This window comes from Tenrec ecaudatus, chromosome X (genome assembly GCF_050624435.1).
Source record: "Tenrec ecaudatus isolate mTenEca1 chromosome X, mTenEca1.hap1, whole genome shotgun sequence".
In the NCBI taxonomy this organism is placed as follows: domain Eukaryota; kingdom Metazoa; phylum Chordata; class Mammalia; order Afrosoricida; family Tenrecidae; genus Tenrec; species Tenrec ecaudatus.
The window spans coordinates 103,816,314-103,843,441 of NC_134548.1; the positions used below are offsets into that span (position 1 = coordinate 103,816,314).

The 27,128-nt window shown below is 34.8% G+C and overlaps 1 protein-coding gene across 2 annotated transcripts in view; it reads left to right on the plus strand.

The window, feature by feature from the left end:
- The window catches only part of DIAPH2 (diaphanous related formin 2), a 925,981-nt gene that overhangs the window by 188,688 nt on the left and 710,165 nt on the right, over positions 1–27,128 (plus strand). For both annotated transcript variants that reach the window (XM_075539526.1, XM_075539525.1), the window contains 4 exons: positions 14,353–14,427; positions 14,511–14,580; positions 18,341–18,477; positions 19,989–20,097. In XM_075539526.1, the coding sequence (XP_075395641.1) occupies positions 14,353–14,427; positions 14,511–14,580; positions 18,341–18,477; positions 19,989–20,097 (391 nt within the window). The remainder of the gene's footprint in view (positions 1–14,352; positions 14,428–14,510; positions 14,581–18,340; positions 18,478–19,988; positions 20,098–27,128) is intronic.

The window sequence follows — 27,128 nt, forward strand, 5'->3', positions numbered from 1 at the left end:
TGGAAATCTGTGTTGCGTCATAGTGTTAGTCCGGCTGGAAGTTCAATGCAACTCTTTTTCTTCTGGAGGTCTTACAGTGAAGTCTTAGCATTATTTTTATTATTATTATTTATTTAAAAAATTAAGACAACTTCTTAAGGCCTACAGTAAAGAAACTCATGGAAAGTTGGTAATCCACAATTTCTATTCACCATTCTCAAGCCGAGTCCTTTCAGATTATTATAGGAAGCCCTGAGCTTCAAATTCATATGGTATTTAATTAGATGAGAAAGGCTCTATAAAAATTATTCATTTATATCATTTCTGGCTAAAGGCATATGTTTTTAAAATCTCTTCTAGAAGCCATTGTTAACTTGCATGTCCCAAATCACTCTCTTCCTGTACAATCCTTCAGCAATTATTTTTTCTATGTATACTCACCTGTGCTCTATAATAACTTCATGCATACATATCCTTTTCTCATTTATATTTTAGGCTCCTGTTTCAGGGACGGACCACTCTCCCCTCTTGTTTGTTGCATTATAGCCGGTACAGTGTAATTTATATGCAGTTATGTGTGATTTGATGCTGCTATTGACCCAGCATCAATAACAGCTTATGCACCCAATGTCTAGAATAATGAGAATGAATTTGCATTAATCTGGCACTATCATGTGGCCTTGCATTTTGAGATCTAATCAAAGAACCAGAATGAAGCAAACTAACTTCCTCTTCACAGGACTGAACTCTATTGGTTTGATTTAAAGTGTATGAGCTACAGACAACATAACATGGCTTACAGATTGGTCCTTTTCCTATTGCATGGGGAATTAACGAATCGAATGGGTATAGCTCTATTTGAACACCCTAAACTTCCATGTGTTTTGATTGTAAAATAAATCCCTATCTGCTGTCATAAATTGCATTTGCTTTTTTGCGTACATACTATGGCCTGTGTGTGATTAAGAATGCGAAATATGTTACTTTCAAGGTTTTTTTCTCATGCTCCTTAATAAAAGGAAGCAATGCCTACTGAGAAATGGCCAAAGATTTTGGACAGTTTTATTCCCAGACTACCCATTATAGGATACGTAGTAGTTTGCAATACATTTTATGAAGATCCGAAGAAATATGAACCAATAAATCATTGTCACTAAGTTTTCTCAACACACAACAAACAGTATAGCAAATGGTGATTTGAAGGATAGTATCACAGAGTCGTGACTGTGTGGATTCCTTTCAGAGTTGTTGCTGAAACTGCCTTATAACTTGGGGTGTATTTCAGCCCGCTAGGAAACAGGTTTCTTTTTCTCTTCTGCGTGGAATCTAGATATCTGCCAAGCACATGGTGGATGTTGTAGTTCTTTCCTGTGTTTCCAAGCAGGCGAAAACATATCTTTTAGAGTTTGTAAATATGCCTATATTTACGTTGCTTTTGGAATACATGCTTTTACTTGCTGTCTTCCTTTCCATTAAGTTTAAACATAATTCATCTAAAGCACTAACAAATATGCATTTAAACATGATCATTACAATGGAAATAGCTGACTCTTGACAGCAATACTAATTAGGAATAGAAAGTAATTTCTGAATTATGACTGTTAATAACTATGGAGCTTGAGAATCACTACTATTTTCAATATTTAGGGAGTTAATCTAAAGACAACCGTAGATAAGTAATCTTAGGACTTTTTACAGGGGACTATCTGGGAAAATTTGAATAATGGGAATACTTTTATGATGCAGAAATGTGAACAGGACTTAACATTGTGAGCACATCTCATAACAGAATTATCACCAGTATTACTAAGACTGAGTTGTCTAATATTTGGTATTTTAAATGTATTTGCTTCAGCTTTCTAATGCATAAATCATTTTAGAAGAACACTAGTACATTTTTCTGTAGAATAGAAAACCATTCAATTTATTTCAAGTATGTAAATTTATATGCTTTTTAAAATGAATCTTGGGCAACAATTTATATTAACATCCACGATATCCAACCTCATTTGACTAAGTTGGCACTGTGACTATTCAGTCACTTCAAATTTTTTATGGTACATATTACAAAACACAATTTTGTTGTATGGCAGATCCCATTTGTTCCTAAAAGTGCAATCAAGCTTTACCTATGTGTGTTACATACATTTTCAAAAGATAGGAAACATACTGATCCAAGTTTCTAAAGTATTGCTTTAGTTGGAGAAAATGTTAGACATTTAGAGCAAATGGTAGCATAGCTTCTGTGTTGGCGTTTCTTTAATTATTGCGTGGCATTTACAAACTCTAGATAGGCAATAAATATTCTCAGTTAAATGATGTGCTTAAAATTAGAAAATCAGTTTATGTAGTCATCCAAAATAATGAGAACTGCCTTATTTGCCAAATGGTTATAAAGGTACCATATATACTCGAGTATAAGGTAACCCGAATATCAGCCAAGGCACCTAATCTTACCACAAAACTGCATTAAAAATTGTACTGAAAAACTTGGCTTATGCACGAGTACATATGGTCTATATAATTTAGCAACAGGATCGAGGCATATTATTTAAATTTATTTCTTAATGGAGTAAATGCTGCTCTTCTTTTAAGGATATTATATATATATTTTCTTGAATTAATCAATATGTGAATCTAGAATAAAATGCTTATAGATTAATATCATTTGAAATATTTTCATTTTCTGAATTAATGTATATAAAGGCCTTGGACAAATAGACATTCTGTATTTCTCTCATTATCTTGGGTCTCTCAATACCACACACTTGCTTAATGTGCCTCTGCTACTACTTTGCACTAAGAAATATAGATATGTTACTACCATTAGGGTGCTGGTGAAGAAAATTCAATGTATGGTTGACTCCCAAAAGAACAAACTAATCTGTCTTGGAAGAAATACAGTCAGACTGCTCTTTAGATACAAGCTTGGTCAAACTTTGACCCACATATTTTGGACATATCATCAGGAGGAAATAGTCCATTGAAAAGGAAGTCATCCTTGGGAGAGTCAAGGGTCAGTGAAAAAGAGGTAGCCCCCTGCCAAAATGTACTCGCACAGTGGTTGCTACAATGGGTGGAAGAGGATGGCACTTGACCAGTCATCATGTCTTTCTGTTTTACATAGGCTTGAGGCAGTCAGCACCTAAGAACACCACGGAAGAAATAGCTGTAAATTGTTGAATATTTTTTCTAAGTTGAACAACATAATAGAATGAGTTCTTGATCTTTTTCATAAAGTATAGAAAAGTGCAGATGTTTTCTCTGAATGTCCATTTCCAATATGGGACTTTTATTTAAAAACAAAGCTCATCAAGCTCATGTGTGTGTATCAAGACCAAGAATTGTAATACTGGAATGTAGTTCTCTAATAATCTATCCTGCTAGTAAGTAGACCTGAGAAATGTCCTTTAGGCTCTACCCCTGGGAATATCTATCATCTTGGCTGGACTCGATTTGATAGGAGAAAGCTAGCTGACAATTCACAAGTAAGATGCCGAGAAGTGCCTGGAGGGCAGGTAGTCTTGTGTGGTGGATTGAAAGAAGAACCGTGTGCACTGGAGAACTGTGTTTGCTTTGTGACCCCAGCTGCTGCATTGGTGTCACAGAATGGACAACTAATTTAGGGAGCTTCCCCAGCTGATCAACAAAGCTCTACTTGATCAACAAAGCTCTACACCATCAAGAAAGCTCTACTTGATCAACAAAGCTCTACACCATCAACAAAGCTCTACATGATCAACAAAGCTCTACACCATCCACAAAGCTCTACACCATCAACAAAGCTCTACACGATCAACAAAGCTCTACACCATCAACAAAGCTACATGGTCAACAAAGCTCTATAGGTATATATCCTCTCACATCAGGCGGTTTAAACCGGAAAACCTTTTTTTGAAATTGAAACCATGAAAGCAATGTAGAGAAGACAAACTAGCATTATAATATGCAGTTTAGAAGTAAACGAACTCTAAGTGATAGGGCTTACGAGCCTGCCGTCTGGATGTGCCTCTCAAGCCTTTTAACTCCAAGTCAGCTCCCTCCATTGGCTTATTTGGTGCTATTCCGTGTAGCTGAAACTATGCAGAATGAGTTTCGTTCTGATGAATTTGGAGGAAAGTACCTGACTATTGAGCCATGTTCTCCTTTTTATAATTTGGTAACACTGCGGTGCCCTACCGGAATCCAGGAGTTTCTGGGCGATCATATTGTGTTCAGCAGTTTGAGCATTCATTAATCAAAACATATGTAGATTGAGGTGTTATAGTTAAGCATAATTTTTACAAAAGCTCAATTCTAAGTGTCCATATATGGTTTAGCAGTTGTCAAAGGATACGTATACCCTGAAATGGATCCAACATTAAAACTATATGAACCATTAATGAAGTTTTTTTGATATAAAGTCTTAAGAATTTTATGGTGCCTGTAAGGTCAAAACTCTGAGCATGAAATAAAATGCCCTACTATGCTAAATCAGCGGTTCTCAACTGTCCTAATCCTGCGACCCTTTAATACAGTCCCTCATGTTGTGGTGACCCCCCCAAACATAAAATTATTTGCATTGCTATTTCATAATGTTAATTTTGCTACTGTTATGAAGTGGCCGACCCCTGTGAAAGGGTGGTTTGACCCCCAAAGGGGTCGTGCCCCACAGGTTGAGAACCACTGCTCTAAATGAACGTGATATGGGACATCGCTCTGGGTTGTTCTCTGACCTCATGCCGTACTTTATGCCTTATAAATACTCTTGTCAGTTAATTTGGCCATCAATCCTTTTTCTTGGTAATAGAACACAGGAAGTCATCCATGCCGTCAAGGTTTGGGCACTGATCCCTGTATATGTAGTTGTTAGTTGTTAGTGATATTTATTGTTCATCCTATTTCCAATTGCCTTAAGTTGTATCTTTTGTATCCTCTTTGCTCCTTTATTGCCAGTAACCTAATTCAGGCCTTGCTCCATCTGGAGATTGGAATTGAGAGAAGTTTCTTATGTTTGTCCAGTTAAAAGAGGTCACCAGGCTTAAGAAAAATACATTAGAGCCTAAGCAAATAAAGCAAAGGACAGGCGCATAGAGAAATCAAATAAGTTTGAAGGAAGAAACCTTAAAATGTCTGATGGTGCAATTTCTGCTTGTAATGATGTAAGTAAGGCTAATGAAGGAAACATATTCTCAAATTAGTGGATAGTGGCTCCAGTTAATCCAAGTGATTCCTAATGTTAGTGTGTGTGTCATCTCAAATATCTTGAAGTAGACGTTAACATATGTTTTTCCATGTTAGATCTCATACAATAGATTACAGTGTGATAAGGTTCTGCTAGGTACATTGAACAAGTAAATAGTTTATCAATATTATTTTTGTCGAGAGTGTTCTTTGGGGCACTGTTAATGTTACTATTTAAATGTGTCTCAGTAAAATTTTCCTTGTCGTGATGATGCCACCCAGGATAAGTAATTAAAAAATGAAACAAAAACTCATGACTGGTATGGGTTTTATTTCTGAGTATACCCTTTGATGACACTTTCATAAATCTTAGCTCTTATCCAATGTTTCAGCATGCATTGAAAACTAAAATATTGAAAACTGTTGATTCATGATTTGTACATTAGGTATTGATCATATAGTTAAATGAAAGGCCTTTAAACATTGAGTAGAGCTGACTTCCGGTCATTAGGATCCCTGGTGGTGTGGAAGTTACACTTTGAGGTGCCAGCCACAAGTTAACATCCAGCTGCCCAGCAGGAGAAAGACAGGACAGTCTACTCCAATTAATAGTTACAGTTTTGTTTTGTCTGGGATTCTTATCATGTCATTGCTATCAATAAGACATATTATCAAAAGCCACTAAATTAAAAAAATATTCATATATGTATTGAAGATACAGTAGGATATAGTTTATTTTGAATTCACACCAGCGTGGATAGTCTTACCAGTTTATATTCTTTTATGATGGTTTATGCATAAATGAAGATAAAACCATGTTGTTGATTTATACTGTGTTCATTTGGCTTTTAACTGTTTTCAATTCCAATTGATTAAAAAACAAAGTCCTTGTCACTTCGAAGAAAGTCATTTCAGCTATTAAAATATTCTACTTTCTTTAAAAGTATTATTTATATGTTCTGAAATATTTATGTACCATAAACCCATGTCTTTTGAATGTAGCTGTGTATCTAGATTTTTTTCTTAAAACAATTCAAACCAGCACAAAAAATACTGGGCTAACATTTCTTTCTCGAGTATTTTATACCTCAGTTCTATATAGGATTTTGTCTGTATGTCATGTAGACGTTTGTTTTTATTGTTCTTTCTCATGTCCAGGAATTCTAGGGAAAGGGGTTACACATTAGGCTTAAAGTCAGCAGTTTGAAACCACTGAGTTGCTCTTTTTGAGAAAGGTGTGGACTTTATTTCCTTAAAGAGTGAAAATCTGGGAAACTCGCAGGAGCAGTACTACCCTGTCTTATAGGATTGCTATGAGTTGCCATCAACTGAGTGACAGTGAGCTCAGCTAAAGTGAATTCTCATGGCCAACACATGTTATTCAGAGTAAAAATATGCTCCGTAGCTTTTTAATGGCTGATTTTTCAAACGCAGATCTACAGTCTTTTCTCTGGGGAGATATAAACCAACACCATCCACCACCCCCATCTTTTATTTATTTATCTATCTATCTATCTATCTATCTATCTATCTATCTATCTATCTATCTATCTATTTATTTATTTTCCTAGCAACCTAGCACTTTAACCATTTGTGCAGCTCAGGGATTTTATCATTGTTTTAGATGGTATATACCACTTTGAGGGAGAAAAATCATAAATACTTTTGGTTTGCTTTGTCTTAGATAAGCTATAATAATTTGGATGTTGGCTAATGATGAATTCTTAGAGATTTCAAATTTTTATTATTCATTAATCACATTTTGAAAAAAGCTTACTAAAATTTGCGACATTATGGCAGTTTACCATTCAAATTTCTCTAGGTGGTACAAATATTTTAAACTTTACGAAGCATGAAAAGATTGTCCTTTCCGACCAGTCCATCAGCACCACAGAAGAAAGTCCTGGCATTCTCCTCTACTGTAGATTACTGTCAAGAAATCCCTATGGAGCTTAGCTGTGCTCTGTAAAATATGGAGTTTTCATGAATTAGGATTCACTCCAAGTCATTGGGTTTTTTTTCCTCAAAAGTGTATATAGGTACACGTAGATGCATATATGGTAACTATGCTTCCTTTCCCTGTTTTTGGTGAAAGATGTTGTAAAATGACAAGAAACCCCAACGAACTTAAAAAGCATCTATCGACAACCAGACATCCCCTTACAGAAGGGTTGTGCGGAGTAGATGAGCCAATCAGGGTGCAGTGTAGTAACGATGAAACACACAACTTTCCTCTAGTTCCTAAATGCTTGCTCCCCACCCACTATCATGATCCCAAGTCTATCTTACGAATCCGGCCAGACCAGAGGATGTACACTGGTACAGAGAGGAACTGTGAACATAGGGAGTCCAGGACGGATGATCCCTTCTGGAACAGTGGTGAGATTGGTGATATTGGGAGAGTGGAGGGAGGGTGTGGTGTTAAGGGGGCATGGATTACAAGGATCTACATATAACCTCCTCCCTGGGGGACGGACAACAGAAAAGTGGGTGAAGGGAGATGTCAGACAGTGTGAGATATGACAAAGTAATAATTTATAAATTATCAAGGGTTCATCAGGGAGGGGGGTACAGGGAGGGAGGGGAAAAATGAAGAGCTGATGCCAGGGGCTTACTTGGATAGCAACAGTTTTGAGAATGATGAGAGTAACGAATGTACAAATGTGTTTTATACAATGGATGTATGTGTGGATTGTGATAAGAGTTGTATGAGCCCCCAGTAAAATTATTAAAAACAAGCAAACAACCAAAAATACTTAAAATTGCCTCTCTAGATTTCATGTAATAAAGAGAAAACATTGAGATTTTTATGAACATGTTTTTGTCTTCGAAAATGAGGAACCGTAGAAGTAGTTCTTTTTAGATTTGACTACACTTGTCCTGTGCTAAAAAAATTCCTGTACATTTAATTTCTTTGATCTCTGTCCATGTACCTATCATGCTCTATAATGAGTCTTTAATTATGTGTTTTTAAACTGCACCTGGTAAGCGAGAGGGACTGTTGCATTTCTGTTGTTTTGTCATCAAATAGCAATTAGCCTTGAATGCTCCTTGTCCCTGTCACAATGAATGAAAAGTCACTTACAATCTCTGCTGCCCACTGGAATCACACACTATAACATGTAAAGTGTTTTTAAAAAGAGGGAACTGGTGAATGGGCCGGTGTTGCATGCTGATGCCTTTGTTTTCTTCCTTGCATTCAAAAAGCTTTTTGCTTCCCTTCTTCACAAAAGATAAACTGGTGTCAACTCTGTTTAATTGCTTGGTCTTATAAATTAGGAATGTGATTTCATAGAGTAAGTTCATTTTAACAAAATTCCACCAAACTAGAAGTAAATAGATACCCTGTGGAGTGTGTGATAGAATTTAACCTATATTACTTAGTGTAGGAAAATAAACCAATACATTATTATTTTGTAGTTAACATGTAATTATAAGTACGACTGGGTTTTATTGATATGAACACAAATTTAGTAAACATCCAAATATAGATGGAAGGCTTTATTTTCACTTTTATTTATGTTTTTGTGTATCTTTCCTACATTATTATTATTATTATTATGGGGGAAAGACAATTTCTTTGACTCTTCTAACAATGCTTTTCAAAGATGAGTTGACAGCATTGATGAGTGTGTAGCCGCACCCGAAGGGACTGAACATCAGAACTGTATGGAAGGGATCTATTGAAATGGATAATGGATGTTAATAAAAAGGGAAAAAGGTGGGGGGCATTCTTTACTGTGTGGCTTACTGGGCATTTTATCAGATTTGGTCTTAAGCCATTTCTTTGAGGTATTCCAAGTAATTTAGCTTGTTTAAAAAATTGATTTTAATGCTAAAGAAACTTTTATCCTCTCAGAGGGCATGTTTTCCTTTAAGTACTGCCCTCAAGGGCTTTTAGTATGTATCTGAGGCACTTATAGTTTGTTGGAAATATGTAAAAGGAAGTTCCTTGTTTATAGTAAAAGCCACTAGAAAAAACACACAGTTTTCTCCTTTGCAAGGAACTCTTTAAAAATGTGTTAGGAACACAAAACTGAGCAGAATCTTTCCCATGAGACCTGATGGAGAGAATAAAATCAGTTGGATAAAACCCTCTCAAGTGAGTAGTGAAGTACAAATAGAAAGATGGAAGGTCTTTTGGGGGGGGCGAGTATTTTAAGAGAGTATAAGCTATCTCAACCTGAAGTCAAAACCATGAAAGCCATAGTTGGAAAATTGACATAGTCAACTTTTTTATGAATCAAACAAAAGTATTAGTGAACACCATGCTTTACATTATATATACACATGGGTAGAAATTGTACATGTTATAGAATCTTTATAATTGGTCAGAGGTAGCTGATTTATTAGTCTACCATGGTGAAACGTTTCTAGGGATATTGAAATGTTTAAAGTTAGTGTTTAGTATCATGTTGACAAAGCTGAGTAAAAATGAATATTCAGTTTTGACATCTATACATCCTCACAGCGTTTTTTGTTTTAATGTATTTTTTATTGGATGCATATATATCCATCAAAATTTGTATTCAGTTAATAATGCTGAATAAGTTATCCTTTAAAGATCATAACATACTAAGTTTTCTTAGACTCAAAAGTCCAGTGCATTATACCTATCTGAATTGAGTTCCATATGGTTTTAATCACCCGTGTCTCATTTTCTTTTCATACAACTGAGGATTCGGTATAATGATACTATATTGGTATTAAAAATAAATATTTTCCTGTTTTAGAAAAGCACCACCATTGATGGTAATTAATAATAGTTTTTCTACCCATTGAAATTAAGCCTCTCATGTCTTATAATTTTACCAACTTTCTGAATTCACCGAAGGAACTCTGAGCTATCCTCCATTTTTTTTGATGGTCCAGTGATTTGGTTTGTAGTGTAAGACTACACATGGGAGTAGAACACCATTATGTAGAAATAAAATCCATTGTGAACAAGATATAACCCTTTCTACGAGCCTATGGTAGGTAGTACACAAACAGCCATGAAAAATTGAGATGACAAATATTAGTTTCCTTCACACGAGACCAGTTGCCTTTCCCCCTTTTCAGAACTCAGTAGAGAACTTTTTGATTTTAGCTTTACAACTTTTGATATATTCTGATGTCATGGGAGGGATTTGTTTGAGAGTCGAAAGTGTGAGAATCTGGTTTGCAAAAGTCTATGGATGGCAGTGGAAGCCTGAGACCCATTTGTGGAACGACATCCAAAATAGGCTTCCGGTGAATTCCCTTTCTCCACAAGTGAGGGACGGGAGGAAAGTGCGCACTAAATGGAGCGCATTAGAGAGTTGAGTGTAGGAGATCAAAGGCATACATTTGGCTTGAACCGTTAAAATTTTGTCAACAGTTCCTCCCTATGATGCATGCTGTACCTAATCTGTTTTCCGAAAATTTTCTGTATTTTTAGTTTGTATTGTTTTGTTTAGGGTTTGTTTGTTCATATCAGGGTATATTTCAGAGGTGTTAGGTCATTGAGGGTAAACCTCTTTAAGTTGCGTTATATGATTATCTTTTTTTTGGGGGGGGGTAAATGAAAACCAGGATTGATGAACCTATAGAGATAGCAAGTAGAATAACGGATTTGGGGGTACAGTGGTGTTGGCGGGGTGAAGGGGAGATGATGTCAAGGAGTCCGTTTAGAAATGGACAGTGGTAGCAAATACACAATTCTGGATGTGATTGAACTATTGAATGATGTAACATATGTATTAATTCCCAATTACTAATAATAACGTTTGGACAATATGATTGATCAATTTAACAAAAATGGACATGCATACAATGTGTACTCTTGTGATAAATCTCACTCCTCTATTAAAGCAGTGGTTCTCAACCTGTGGGTTGCAGGTTGCCTAAGACCATCGGGAAACACATAGTTCCAATGGTCTTAGAGACAGAGACATCGCTCCTCTATCCATCTCCAGGCAGGTCCACCCACATGCAGGTACGCTTACATACAGGTACCTGGTGTGAAGACTGTTACCCATGATACACCATGCTTCAAGACAAAATTTCAATTATTTGTCATTAGAAACATTTCACAATATATAATGACATTGTTTTTGTGGTTAATCACTAGGCTTTCATTATGTTCAACGTATAGCAATGAAAATATATCCTGCATATCAGATATTTACATTATAATTCATAACAGTAGCAAAACTACAGTTATGAAGTAGCAACAAAAATAATGTTATGGTTGAAGGCACCACAGCATGAGGAACTGTATTAAATGGTCGCAGCATTAGGCAGGTTGGGAACCGCTGTATTAAAATCTTCACTCTCCAAAATTTGTCTGTTCCTTTACCAGTCCATTATGCTTTCAATATTCTTCTGCGGTGTCACAATTCAAATGCTCCAAGTATTCTTCAGGATTCTTTTAAAAAAATCATTTTATTGAGGGCTTGTACAACTCTTCTGACAATCCATACATACATCCACTATGTCAGGCACATTTGTACATTTGTTGCCATCATCGTTCTCAAAACACTTTCTATCTACTTGAGCCCTTGGTATCAGCTCCTCATATTTTCCCTTCCCTCCTCCACCCTCCCTCCCTCCTGAACCCTTGATAATTTATAAAATACTATTTTTTCATGTCTTACGCTGTCCGATGTCTCACTTCACCCACTTTTCTGTTGTCTGTCCCCCAGGCAGGGGATTATATGTAGATCATTGGGATTCTTTATTCAATCTTGATCTTTATTCAAGATCGGGATTCTTTATTCAATGTCAAACTTTCACGTGTGTCTATGGCAATTGAAAATGCCATGCCCTACCAAAAGAACAAATACGTATTTCATAGAAGTATGGCCAGAAGACTCCTTCAAGGCAAGGTTAGGAAAACTTCATCTTATGTACTTTGGACATGTCAAGAGAGACCTGTCCCTGTAGAAGGATGACATGCTTGGCATAGAGGAGACCCCGAAAAAGGAAGAAGTCCTTCAGCAAGGTGGATTGACACAATGTTTACAAAAATGGACTAAAAAATAAGAACAATTGTGCAGATGTTGCAACACCACACAGTGTTTCCTTATGTTGTACATCAGGGCCATTATGAGTCAGACTAGACTACAAAGTATATATCAACTACTATATTAAAACTAATGTTTTCAGTGCTATGAATTCAAGGAAATCATAGAATATTTTCTTTCCAAGTGTCATAGAAAATGCCGAGGCCCATACGTAAAAATTTGTTCCAAATTCCTATCATTTTAATGTACTGCAAAGTAGATCACGCTGTAATTATATCTGGTTAATTTTTTCTGTGGTAGATTAAATACAGTATATGATTCTTAATAAGTGATGTCCTTTTATCCTTTTAAAACCACCCTACTGATTACTGAGATGCTTTAGAGAAAACAGCTCATTGCCCCAGATGATTACATGCCTTAATTGAATAGTCGTTTTTCTGCCAATTATCATTACAATGCCATATTGATATTTTCTCGCCTCCACGTGGAAATTGAAGCTGAATTTGTTTGAAATGTGTTTCTGCATTACCTTGTGAGTGTGATTGGTTGTGAACATTGGAGCTATTCCACCCTCTCTCTCCCACGTGCCTTGATCTAATGTCTTCTATTGATACGCTCTTAGAAAGTAGTTGTTGCTTTGTTGGTAAGTTTCATCTTTGGCAGAATGAAGTCAGTGGTATCAAACTGTGGAAGAGAAATGCGGCTGTATACTGATTTTCAGTACTCCTTCACAGGAGTACGCGATAACATTAATTTATATTTTTGAAGTTTGGGAGCAATCTGAGACTCACTGAGTAAATGAACATTATTATTACCATAATTACATTATTAGTATTGTGGCTAATTTTCATGACTGCAAAATCAAACAAATGTAATTAAATTTAATTTAACAAATATGCATTTATTGTTGACTATATTCATATATTCAACTACTCTGCTAAGCACTGAGAGAGATAAAAAGGAAATGAAAAAGATATTATTCCTGTCGGTAGAGAAGTTATAACCCGGAAAGGTGGTTAAGATGTGATAATAATAATGTCAAGTGTTAGAAAATAAGAAAGATACCCAGGAGTTCAAAAGATAAAAGATCTCATATTTGGTTGTAGGACTTATGTGGGGGATACTCATGGAAGGGTTGAAAGTCTATTTATACCTGGAAGGCTTTGGAAAGGTGGACTTGGGGTTACCTTCTATGAAGGCAAAATAAATGAGCCTAAGCAGGGACTTGCAGGGAGGGTTTCGAGAAAGATAATTGGTCTGGTTTTATTGGAACATGTGGTGAGAAGGCCTGAGGCTGTAAAGGTTCAGCGAAGATAGTTGAGAATGTCTGGGGAAAGGATTGGAAATCTCTTAGGTTGCCCACTACAAACTTTTGGACAGCTGACTGTGTTTGGTTAAGTATAACTTAATGGAGCATTTAGAAAAGTAAAAGAAAATACAATCGCCACAGAGATCTTATTGGAGAGGAGTTTGGCAAATTAAAGAAGAGGTGCACAACTGACTGGCATTCGTTCATTTTTCTCTGACATCAATTACTGGGAATTTCCTCATTACCTTGTGGGCTATATTGGAATACCTGCTCAAGCATCATTTTCTAATAAAACAATAAAACCTTAGCCTCCTGGCACTACCAATTCAATCTTCCAAGGTTTGTTTTTAAACTAGCACTCGGTTGTGCTGACTTTCTTAAATGTTAGGTTTTGGGTTTTTTCTTTGAAATGTCATATATTTCACTCCTTTTAGAAGATCAGATATGAAGGCAGAGAAGGACTTCATTTAAAAAAAGGAAAGAAAAAGAAGCACTTCACTGTGTTGCTTTTGTTCTCCCTAACGCTTGAAACATGCCTGCTACTCACGAGGCACTCTATAAATAGGCAAAGGTGATAGAGCAGGATAAAAGTATGCCAATATTTTAAGTTAAACCAATTCAGAGTGCGTGGTGATGTTTTTTACATCACTGGAGGAATTCATTTTGGGGATGGAGACCGGTTAGGAAAATTCACTTTATGACTCCTGGCTGTATATGCTGTTGGTGCACTCAGAAATATGAAGCGAAATTTGTGATTGATATAAAGACCTTAAGGCCTTCCTCATGGAGTCAATTTTTGAAGCAATGGGAGTAGAAAAAAATTATTATGACATTTATAATTTATATTTTCATTGTAAATATTTAAGGTTTAAGTATGAAAATTTATTTATACATGTATGATCTTTTTATTTTTAGTTGGGTTAACAATTTTGGCCATGAAGGTCTTGGACTCTTATTGGATGGACTGGAAAAGCTTCTGGACAAGAAACAGTAAGATTAAACACACATATACACACACTCCAAAGGATAAATTTTGCATGTAAAATAATCCTTATTTTTTACCTTCTATTTAGGCAAGATCACATTGACAAGAAGAATCAGTATAAACTTATCCAGTGCCTCAAAGCATTTATGAATACTAAGGTAGGTAGTATCTATTTCTGTCTCTGTTATAAAAAGTGACATTTGCTTGACAGCATGAGTTCATGCTTATTTGGTTTACAAAAGCATCTCTAGCTTAATGATGAAAATCGTTATACATTTCATTTAAATCTTCCTTTATATGTATTTTTACTTCACAGAATGCCTATTGATAACAATTATAATCAAGCAATCATATTATTTTTGTTTCCCAATTAGTTTACACCTTTTTTCTCTGGTCATAAGGAAATGGAAGTTCATATGTTGAGTACTATTTCCTTCTATAGAATTGTTATTTTATTGCAAAGGATAATCCTAACTTATGTTTTGACTTCTCCTTTAAGAACATTGTAAGGTTAAGATGTCTCTGTGTCCAGGTAATGACACTGGATATCTCTAGAAGGTATTGGTTTTATTTTTGTGTGTGGTGGGGGGTTGTTTTGTTCATTTTACCCCTTTTATACAATAGATGTTTATCAACAGCTTTACTTGAGGGGCTCTATGAAACTTAAATGAATGTGTTTTCTTCTAAAAGTCATCTATATTCTATGAATTCATAGAAAAATTTCCCTGCAAACTAATTTTGTTACTATCTTCAAAATGATTTGTCCTATACATCACAAATACCAATGACTAATTCATTTAATTCACTAAATTCCCTTCAAATCGTGATTTAAAATTCTTCGTAGAAATATATAATTAACCATAAGCTTGCTAATAGTGTTATATGGCTATTAATAATCAATGTAAAATATTAAGTTTATAAACATGTTTTTTTCACATATAATGTACCTATTGATAAAGTATTTATAGACATAATGCTTACAAAACATATAGGAATCTGTAAGGTTTACAAAAACATTTTTTGGATAAAATATTGTAGCTATAAGTAGACTTTTTTAAGTATAAGCAATTATATATATCTTATACATGAGACCATTATAGGGAAGTAGAATGTGTGCTTACCATTTAACATGACACTGTATCATGAAATATCCTATTTCTTCCAGAAAGATTCAAATCAGTACTATAAATTTTCTATTCCTGTAATCTAGTCTGTGGATACAAATTTATGGAGAATCTGATACCCAGCAGTAAAGTACTCAATATACATAGCTTCTCCCAAGATCATGATGGCTCTATTTCTTCAACTGAGGATTGCGCTATTTCTTCAATTGCTATTTCTCCAAAGCTAATTCTTTAACTTCAGCTTACGTAGGAGAAAGAAAACACAATATTATAAATTGGGAGATGTGAGTTCAAGTTCATGCTTTGCCACGAATGATCTGAATTACCTTTGGAAAGTCCCTTGACACCTCTGATTATAAAATTAGCAATGAAATTAGCAACGCAAACCCAAGTTTTAAATTTTCCATGATTTTTGTTTTTAACTGCCATAGCTTTCCATGAAACTTAGTGGTTGTAATCATAATTGTTACTCATGTTAATGATATTTCTTATGAGTGGTCTTTTCTGATTGGATGTAAACTAATATTTTACCACCTACATTGAAAGTTTGGCAGTTTTTGAGGAAGGATTATGATTCATCTTGTAATAATTGAATCTTTTAAAATATAGACATATGAAAAAATGGGTATAAAGCACACTTTCAAACTTAAAGTCATACATTTACCCAAAAATAAACTGTCCAGAACAAATAATAAAACTTTTATCTGAAATGACATAAACATTAATTTGTGCACCTACAGGGCTCCTCAGAGTTTTTAAACAGGGGCCAGTTCACTGTCCCTCAAACCTGTTGAAGGGCCGGACTATAGTTTAAAAAAAAAACTATGAACAAATTCCTATGCACAGTAAGCCTATCTTATTTTGAAGTAAAAAAACAAACGGGGCAAAAACACCCTGCTGGCTGGATAAATGTCCTCAAGAATTGTTTTTCCTTTTCCGGTATATGTAAAATGAGGATAAAAAAATCAACCCACTTTTGCGAAATGTCCAATGCTACACTAATTGCTCTGATGTTTGGATTGACGTTTTTGTTGCATTTCTTCTACCTTCCATTTTACCTTTAGTATATCCCTCCTGAAAAACAGACAAACTCATTGCCATCCAGTCATTTATGATTTTATGATTTTTAGCTTCCTGTAAAATCTGTGAATCTTTACTGGAGCAGATCAGCATCATATTTATCGCCCTAGAGTATATCCCATAATGCCACCACAGTCTTTTAGGGGAATGTCTAAAATTTGTGGAAAACATTGATTACCTTTTTATTTCATTTCCCTGTATTTTGAAGCCTCTATGTAATTTTCACGTAGTGATTTCGTTTGTTCCTTTCACTCTTGTGTCTTCTATTTTTCCTTTACCCACATTATTTCTTTATTTAATATTATCTCTGATAGTTATGTTTAAAAGTTTTACACATTTTGAAAAAGTTTTGAGGTCTCAATCAGAAATAAGGAAATGTTCATATATTTGGTTCTTATCAAAGGTGTGGCCTGAAATGCTCATTACGTCCCTAGGAAATCTTCTATGACTTCATCATTAACCTGTAAACAAGAGCAAAAATTTCACAATAAATATAGACATATTTTGTGGGACAGATCTCATAGAAGATATTATATCCCTAGTGTTGTGAAAACCCAAATTTGTACATCTTATTAGCATGTTTTTAACCAGCGTTTTAAAAGCTTTTTATTAGGGCATAATGCAGACATCAAACCTGTTCGTTTTTGTAGTGTATATACAAATTCAAATCCGTGCATGCACATATATTAATGGGGAAAGTGAAAGTAAAATGATAATCTCCTTCCTTAGTTGATCATAGATGTCGCCATTTCTTCGCACCCTTAGATTTTGTAGTACACAAGTACTGACCGAAAGAGAACGGGCTGAAACATTTGACAGAGGCTTACTGCCTAAGGAGCAGAAAAACAAACACACAAACAGAACAACTCATTGCCACCTAGGGCGTGCCAACTCTGAGCAACCCAGTAGGACAGACTGTAACTGCCCGTGAGAGTCGGCTAGCCAGCCACTGTGAATTGCAATAGGAAGTCCCCTCTGTCTCCCGAGGAGCAGCTGGCGGTTTGGAACAGCTGCCTTGGGGAGTGCGGTCTAATGCACAACCTCTGTGCCTCCAAGGCTTCTCCAATACAAGGGAGCTTTTCAGGGTTTTACTTTTTAATTCAGTCAATTTCACGCACAAACGTATTTCAGAATTTAACCATGAATCCCAGACATCTCCAGGTAGACCCAACAATATAGAATTACGTTAGAAAATCATCTCAGTTTGTTCATTGCATGTTCTTTGTTGAAAAAAATACTGGTTGTTCTCATAAACGTTCTAAATTTTTATGGCATTTTTGTAAAGGTTTGGCTAATTGATAATACTAAGGAATAAAAGTGATCAAGGGTTATTTGGAACTGGACGGTAGAATAATGATATTCCAAATTTTTATGGAATTAAAAGGTATTACTTAAAAATTATATTCACTTCACTCATTTTAAGAAAGAAAGAATGAAAATCATGGACACCATTAGGTAGCACCTTGTAAACTTGTGAATTTTTAGAAAATCTTTTTGGCTTGTTTAATTAAAATGGGTTCCATAGACATTTTGTTTGTTTTTTAAATCATTTTATTGGGGGCTCGTTCAATTCTTATCGCAATCCATCCATACATCCATGTGTCAAGCACATTTGTACATTTGTTGCCCTCATCATTCTCACAACATTTGCTTTCTACTTGACCCTTCCCCATAGACAGTTTTAGTGAAGTGTTCTTTCTTTGTTTTCTTCTAGTTTGGATTGCAGAGAATTCTTGGAGAGGAAAGAAGTCTGTTACTCTTGGCAAGAGCCATTGACCCCAAGCAAGCAAACATGATGACTGAAATAGTGAAGATTCTTTCTGCTATCTGCATTGTTGGTGAAGACAGCATGTAAGTATTTTGATGTGACCCAGGGCGGTGGGGGAATGAAAACATGGGAATTAAGTAAATCCAACTTGTCTTGGTTTTCCTTTGTTAACTTCCATGAAAACCTGGGGGATTCGTTGAAATTGATTTCATAGGGATCAAATTGGGAACCTTGTTTCTGTGGATAAAGTAATCACCTGAAAAGTGGAAAACATTTAGAAAGTTAGTTTGGCCACATGTGCATAGACGTACATGCACAGCTTGTACACACGCAAATTGACTTCTTGATGTAAATGCTTAGCTACATTATTTTATTGTATTTGTTGTTTTACTTTAGAATAACATTTTACTTTATCTGTTGTGGGTAAGTAAATAAATACATAAATTACTCATACAGCGAAATAAACTAATACCCCTCCCCCAAAAGTTTCTTGTAATTATTTAGAAAGTATGTATGTGCCAGATTCAACTAGTAGTGGTTGATTTAAAAAAATGAAATATCAGCTAACAAATTACACTGAAATCTTTTTGATCATTTTGTGTACCAAGAAGAGTCTTATACATATTAGAACAAATAAAATGTTAATGCTTACTTGTGTCCTTAGAAGGCAAACAAGAAATGATAAGCAAAAATGTTAGTAAGCCTTATCTCAATAAAAATGGAGGCTGAAATAACATGCAAATATAAAGAGGTTTTATAATAGAAAAAATCAATTTGTACGTGAGTAAGAAATATTGTTGAGGCAATTGGATTTTCAATACTAAATTCATAAAATGTGACCTACCTGGTTTAATTATTAAGGAACCCTCGTGAGTCTGTGTATACACACTCTCCTGCTACAGTTAGCACCTAACCTGTGGGCCAAAGATTTAGATCCTACCCTACCAACTGATCCATAGGGGAAAGATATGATAATCCACTTCCATAAAGATTTCAGTCTTGGAAACCCTTTGTGGGAATTCTATAAACTTGATGGCTATGTTTGTGCTTTTTGTGTTATTATTAATTAATAACAATTTTAGGTATCTTTTTAGAAGAGGTTTATAGTACATCAGATTTATTTGATTCAGACATTATCATGATAGCCTATAATATTTTTTTCAGGTAAATTAGTTTCTTATTGTAGGTAATTTTGGATCTTAATTTTCTTTGAATTTCTATAATTATGTCCAAACAGAATTAATGTATATTTAAATACTTATACTAAACGTAAAAAGTATTTCAGTGTTTATTATTGCATATTTTAAGATACATCAACCAGAAAACATCTTCAAATATTTTTAATTAAATTGTTATATTATCGTTCTAAAATAATTTCCATCAATCAGTGGTTGTCTCACAGAACTAGGTGGGTAGAAATACAATTGTAATGGTTTAAAAAATATTACATCCTAATAAATCCTATGAGGTTCTTCTACTGTCACATATAACCTCAAACACCAAACGTGATCAGGGAAGACTAGAAAACCTGATTCGTGTGTGTATTGTGTTTGTAAGATATGTTTCTTATGTGTGTCTGTCTGCTTCTCTACAGCCTAGATAAGCTGTTAGGAGCGATCACTACAGCAGCAGAAAGGAATAATCGGGAACGTTTTTCAACCATTGTTGAGGGATTAGAAAATCATGAAGCCTTACAATTACAGGTGAGTTAATTTTGTTTAACATGTCTCCAGAGTTGTATTTCGTTTACTTATTTCGTATAGTGCCAATAGCATTTTATTTGAAATTTAGAATGGAATAGAAAATTGTTGTTTGAGTATTTATAAAAGCAAGAGCTCTGTGAGAGTAACAAAAATTTGTTTAAGTTAAGAGACACTACTTCTGTGGAAAAAAATGGGGCTACTATATATATCGTTAATATTTGTATCTAAATTTAGTAATGAATGTAATAAACTGGAAATTTTGAAGTCTTAGTAATGTTTAGAAGACGTTAACATCTCCTTCAATGCTGTCATCTTAACAGACATTAATAAAGTATGTTGACTTGTAGAAATTCAAGGTAGCTTAAATACATTTGTTTCATTCACATGTTCAAAGGTCCATTTCACCAAAATGGAGTGGACTGACTTGTAACTGTTAGGTCAGGATGCATGTGATAAACTTGTAAAAACCCAGCTTACATGTCTTTAAAAGACCAACTTTATAAAAGGAACTTTGGAGCTAAATATTTTATTTTGTATATATTTTCTGATTTCATCCTCTCAACTACCTAAGCTATGTAGCAATGTTCATTCCATTTTGTTTCTGAGGTAAGAAAGCTTGATGTTATTGACTCTTGAAATTGAGTCCCTTCTGACTTGTTTGAACCAAATATGTGCAGAGTAGAGTTACTCCCTGACTTCCAATGTAGTGACCGTTTAAAAACAGATTTATTGGTCTGTTTTCCAAGGCACCTCTGGGTTCTAAACCTGGACCTGTTAATTCGTATTCAAGCACTTAGACATTTTTGTCTTCAATTGATACAATTTAAGTCAGAAGTTGATCATAGGTATTTTTGGTCTTGTCTGATCATTACTTTCCTTTAGACTATGTTTGCCCTCTCTGAAATATTGTAAAACCATTTATGTCATGATGTGTGTGCAATGTATATTTTACATTAATTATTTATATCTAATCCTTAAAATATTTTGTAGTATTCAACATAGAAGGATCTTCATTTAATTTTATCAAATTATTAAGAAGTGACTGTTTAGATATTAATTTTAATATGATATATTAATAATGTGTATTATTTATATTTTAGCATAATAATGGATTTTGGTTGTCCCCGCTGACTCCCCTTGATTTCCACCTCCATTAGAGTTTCTAACTATATCTCAGAGAAAAGTGGGCTTGTCTAAAGAGAACTTTCAGTATTGTAACTATGTAATTTTTTGGAAATATTTAAATATGCTTGTTAATCATTTCTTCTACTATTCCAAGTATTATGGGAATTAAAAATTAAAAACCCAAACTTTTATAATGTTCTCTCTGCACCCAGTTTTTAAAATTGGCTTGTGTCCTTCCTGTGCTCTCATTTTATCATTTATCTCAATGAAATGTGATATTTGTGCTGAAATGTTTGGGAACTGTGATTTGGATAGCTTCTTGGAAAGATTGTATTATTCCTTGGAATCATTGACTTTCAGACCTGTACACCAGTTTATGCTTCTATTGAAATTTGGAATTGTCTATTGTGAGAAGGATACCCTTTAAATTTTGTATATGATTTGCCATACTTGGGTCATGCATTTTTACATATTTAACTATATTCATATGACTTGATAATTAATTGCAGCTCTGTTAGATATTATTAGTTACAGTTTACAGATGAGGGATATGATAAGGCGAGAGGCTAAGTAGCTTCGCCAAAAGCACACAGCTCTTAAATAGAACTGTGATTTGAACGCTGGTCTTTGTAATGCCATCATAGGTATACGGCAATGCCAAATTTCAAACGTGAAACCATCCCCAAAGAGCAAGTCTCCCTACAGAAATTGATGGGATTGACAGTGTGCTAGTTTTCATGAAGATGAACGGAATCAAATGATATACCAGCAAGTTGTTAATGAGTAACATATGGAGGACTCATAGCCATTAGGTGCTCAGAAATTGTTAATTACAGATTCTAGATGGAAACATGCAAACCACAATATGAAATGTCCTTTTTTTTTTTTTACAAAGTTATAAAAGTAGTAATTTACTATTTACAGAAGAATATACAAGAATTTTGGTTGGGCTTTTTTTGACTACCTAATATGGATGAAAAATTATTATCTAAAAGTTCAAAAGCATGCAGATTTCAGATATTTTAAAAAGTTTAATTTGTTTAAAAATTAAATTACTGGTATGCTATATTTTTACAGAATTACTTTTTATATATCCATACTATCTTGAGAATTCTCAAAATGTTATTACAATCTCAAGAAGTAATGCTGCTAAAATACAGCACTAATTATATTTTTAAATAAAAACTATATATTTTTTCATTTTTTGAGTTTAAAACAGATCATTATCATCTTCTAGATTTTTTCTAGTTTATCTTTAAAATGAAACTGTGTTACCATTATGAGATTTTCATTATCTTTAGTCGTTCAGAATGCGTAAAATGTAATTCATGTATCTTGTGATCTCTATTGACTGTGCTTCAGCTTAGTAGCTTTCTCAAGTCTCATCTATAGTGCAATACTTCCTTCTGATCCTACTTATTCCACTTACTGCCTTTTATCTAATAGTTCAAATATCTAAAATAATCCACTATACTTACCATATATACTCATGTATTAGCCGAGTTTTTCAGCACAGTTTTTGTGGTAAGATTAGGTGCCTCGGCTGATATTTGGGTCAGTTTATAGTCGAGTATATATGTAACTTTCTCTGCCTCTTAATTATCTTTGATAACTTAATTTTTTCACAGTTCTCAAAAAGGGCAACAATGATTCTTTGATTTCGAAACCCTTCTTCTTTAACACAGTCCTTATCAAATGGACCTAGTTATCATATTTCTCCTTCTTGAAAAAATGGAGCCACTATTGCTCCATGCTCTCTGATTACCTCCTATTAATTTTTATCTTTTTCAATTCTTATTTCTTGGATACTTTTTTCCTTGTAGTCTATCCTTTATTCTCTTTATTAGCATTTTCCTTACAGGCATGTAAACACTCATGTATATGTACACATCCATCTAATCATCTGTATGTGTATATGAATGCATATATTACCTTATAGAGCTTCTCTAGCTTTAACTGACAATTATGTTCTGCTAATTTCCCAGATTTATAATTCATGCTTATAGACCTCTCTCTATTCTTATGTAAATCTCTAAATGCCTAACTGACTGTCTTATAGATATCTAGGGAAAAATCATTTATAAGCCATTGAACAGCAATGGTTCAAATGCTTTGCATTTTATCTTAGTTTAAATCTGCAAGGGAAAGACTAGTGTTATACCTATTTTATAGATTAGTAAACTGGGACTAAGAGAAATTAAAGGGCCTTCCAAGAGTCACAAACTCTATCAAAGAAGTCTCATATCAAGAAAGGCCTGATCTTTAATCGTAGTATTTTTACTCTTATTTTCTTTCTTCTGAGCTGTTCAGTGAGCCTGCTTATCCTCTTTTCATCCACAGAAGACTAGAAAGAACAGGTTGGAATATTGGGATAAGTTTTATTCCAGACTGCTACACTGAAATCATCAAGAGATGCATGCATACAGACACAGTGCATGTAAAGGCGGAGACAGAAAATAATGAAAATCTGAAACAAGAGTTCAAAAGTGGAAATATTTTATTTCATTCAGTTTCAGGACAAATAGTCCTACATACTTCAGTAGCTCCTGAGAGTGAATCTGTATTCAGCATGACTCACTAACATGTTTAATAATGCCCCTGAGTTAGCAAAAAAAAAAAAAAAAAGCATGGGACTCTCATGTGGTTCAGTTGTTAAAGAGCTCAACAACTAATGAAATGGTTGGTGGTTTGGAACCCCCAAGTAATTCCATGGGAGAAAAATGTGAGTCTGCTATTTTATAGCTTGGGAAACTCTATTGCAAAGTACTACTCTGCCCTAGAGGTTCATTATGAGTTGGCTTTGACAGTGGATTTTGTTTGGTTGATATTTTTGAAAGAAAAAATAAAACCAAGCTCGCTGCCATTGAGTGAATTGTGACTCATTATAGGGCAAAGTAGACCTGCTCCTGTGGGTTTTCAGAGACGAACTCTTTACAGGAGTAGCAAACCATGTCTTTCTCCCTAAGTGTGATTTCAGAGGTGGGAATTCAGTAATTCATTTCCAAAAGCATTCTTTGCTGAAACCAATCTCTAGTGTATGAACCATTTTTCTGGGTAGCTTCTTTCTCTCCACGGTGGTTCACAGGCAGTTGGGACTTTGCTCCCAATATACTTCTAAGTTAGGTATTAGTAGACGCTTGCCATCACAAATGAGATAGTTCCTTGGGACCAATCACTTATCATTTATTTATGAAGGTAGCTTTAAAAAATAAAATTAGACATCGATGGTTACAAATAAAGTGGAAAGACATTATTATTTTTACATGTTTCTTATTTGGCAATTCTCAGGAAATCTGTTCAATTTAATGGTAGTTTCTACCTTAGAAGAATTTTTCTAGTAGAAATTTTACAATGAAGGGCTGTATCGAATATTCATACACTGACATCATTTTGTGCAGTGCCTAAGGCACTCCACTGTCAACTGAAAAGTCATCGATTTGAACCCACAAGGCAAATATTGAAGGATGATGTGGCTGCTTGGCCCCATGTTTACCGCCTTGACAACCTTAGAAGGAAGTTTGTGTTTTCTGTCCGTAGGTTCTCAGTGATTTGAAATGGATCTACAGCAATCTTTTATTTAACATACTTTTCCAGTAGTTTAAAAAAAAGCTATATTGTGAAGGACGGCGTTTATTTTTCACAGTTAAATGATTGTCAGTCCAAAAAACAAAATTTCAAAAGAGAGAGCTACCATTGACTTCCGTAATAGAAACAGTGGGCATTTGTGAAGCGAAATGTTGGGTGCAGTATCTTCAAGAGCCTTTGGCAGTTGATCACTCCTTTATCACAACTTTCTTTCCCCAGTTCCCCATTTATATGATACTTAGCTCTCTTGTTTTCTTTCCCCCCCCTTGCCTCTTTATCTTCTCTAATGCCCCTCTTTTTTTAATACTGAGCTATTTCTTCTCTGATTCTTACACAGTGTGATACTTTTCACTATGAACATTGTCCTGGTGTAGTTTCAAATATCCTCCTGCCTCTGGCTCTTCTTTTCCACATTTCTCTTAACTCACAGATTTAGGATGTTGAACTCTATACAGAGTAGATTCTAAACTCAGTACTCTCCTTGATTGTTCTTACTCACCTCCGCCCTTTTCTTCTTCCTTCACACTTGAATCTCTTTTCTACCCTTCACCTGCATTCCTATTTTATCTCCAATCTTTGTTAACTTTCGGATATTTTTTCTGAATAGCATAAATTATAAATCTTTTTTAAAAAGTGACTTCCATATATTCTACTGCAACTCATGTTGTTAGATGCCATCGAGTCGAGTCGAGTCGAGTCGACCCCGACCCATTGAAACCTTATGCACAACCGAAGGAAACACTCCATGGTCCTGCACCTTCCTCTCAATTGTTCCTATGCTGTAGCCCATTGATGCGGCCTTTCATAAGAAACCTTATATAAAGTTTCTGAGACTATAAATCTTTATAGGGTTCGAACGTCCCGTCTTTCTCCTATAGAGCAGCTAGTAGGTTTGAACCATCTACTTTGAGATTAGCAGCCCAACTCAGAGCCAGCAATGCCCTGAATGCTCCTTGGAAAGCTAATCACACCAACTCCCAAACAAACCCACTGCCAGCCATTCAATGCCACCTCATACTGATCAAGGCTGTAAATCTTTCTGAGATTAGATAAATAATCTTTCCCCTGAAGAGTGACAGGTGGGTTAGAACACTCAACTTTGCTATTAGCCGTCCCACAATTACCTAACAGTGCCATCAGGCACATTAGAAAGCCAATAATAAATTTTAAATATACACTTATTCCATCTGTCATTTCATTAGTCAACGAATAATATACTGCCTTTTGTTATTCTTCCTTTTGCTGCTGTAATATTCCTTATAAGGTAGTATTTTCTTTAATTGGTGAAGTATTCCTTTCTATCTACCACAGCCACCACTTTATTCCAGAGCAAGATATTGTCTCTCTCTTATCATTTCACTGGACTGTTAAATAGCTTCTGCTTTTCATTGTACCCATACCTGCTACTCTTGAATAAATTTGGAATAACAGCAACCGTATGGGCAGTGTAGACCTTCACCATAGGGATTTTTATGGTTGTGCATCTTTATGAAAAGAGTGCCACATATTTTCCTACCCTTCATTCCAACCCCCTTTAAATGATCTTACTTTAGTTATCTTTATGGGAGATTATTCTTGGAAATCACTACGTATTATTATACAATATTTTCCCATTTATGAGAAAAGTATAATTTTAGCTCAAACTTTTTATCTCTTGCTCATTTTCCACTTCTACAAGGGGGCTTCAAAAAGTCCTTGGAAATGGAATTAAAAGACCATGGAAGATTTTTTTTTTACCAGAAACTCCTGTGTCTTTATATATTTTAGTAATATACTGCATTTCCCCCTGAACATATTAGGCTATTTAATTCCTCTACCGCCATATTTTCCCACAGTTCTTGTTTTTACTAGAATTCGTTGTACATATTTTGACTTCATTTATTCTATACACATGTCTCTTTTAGTTGCTACTTATTTTGACTTAAACCAGCTCCCCCCTCCCCCTTCCCCTAATTCCTTCTGGGCTAGGATAAATAAAGACCTTATTAATGCCAACAAACTACTTAATAAGGTCAAGTATGTGGCAGTGTCAATAAAAATTTTGAAGTACAATTTGTCATGGTTAATAACATTATGGTCAATCTGGGAATGCCCTAGAGTTAGCAATTATTGTACTCTTTACCTCTGTGAATTGAGATCCGACAGATAGATAATGGTTTAGTTTACCGTAGCTGTTATGTTAAAATAAATAAAAGTTTCTGGCATTTTTTCCATTCATTTTGTGAAAATATATAATGTTCAAATATTTCACCTTTTTTACCCCTAAGGCAAGAGATGGAGCACATTGGGGGGAGAGTAATGAAATACATCTTACCAATAAA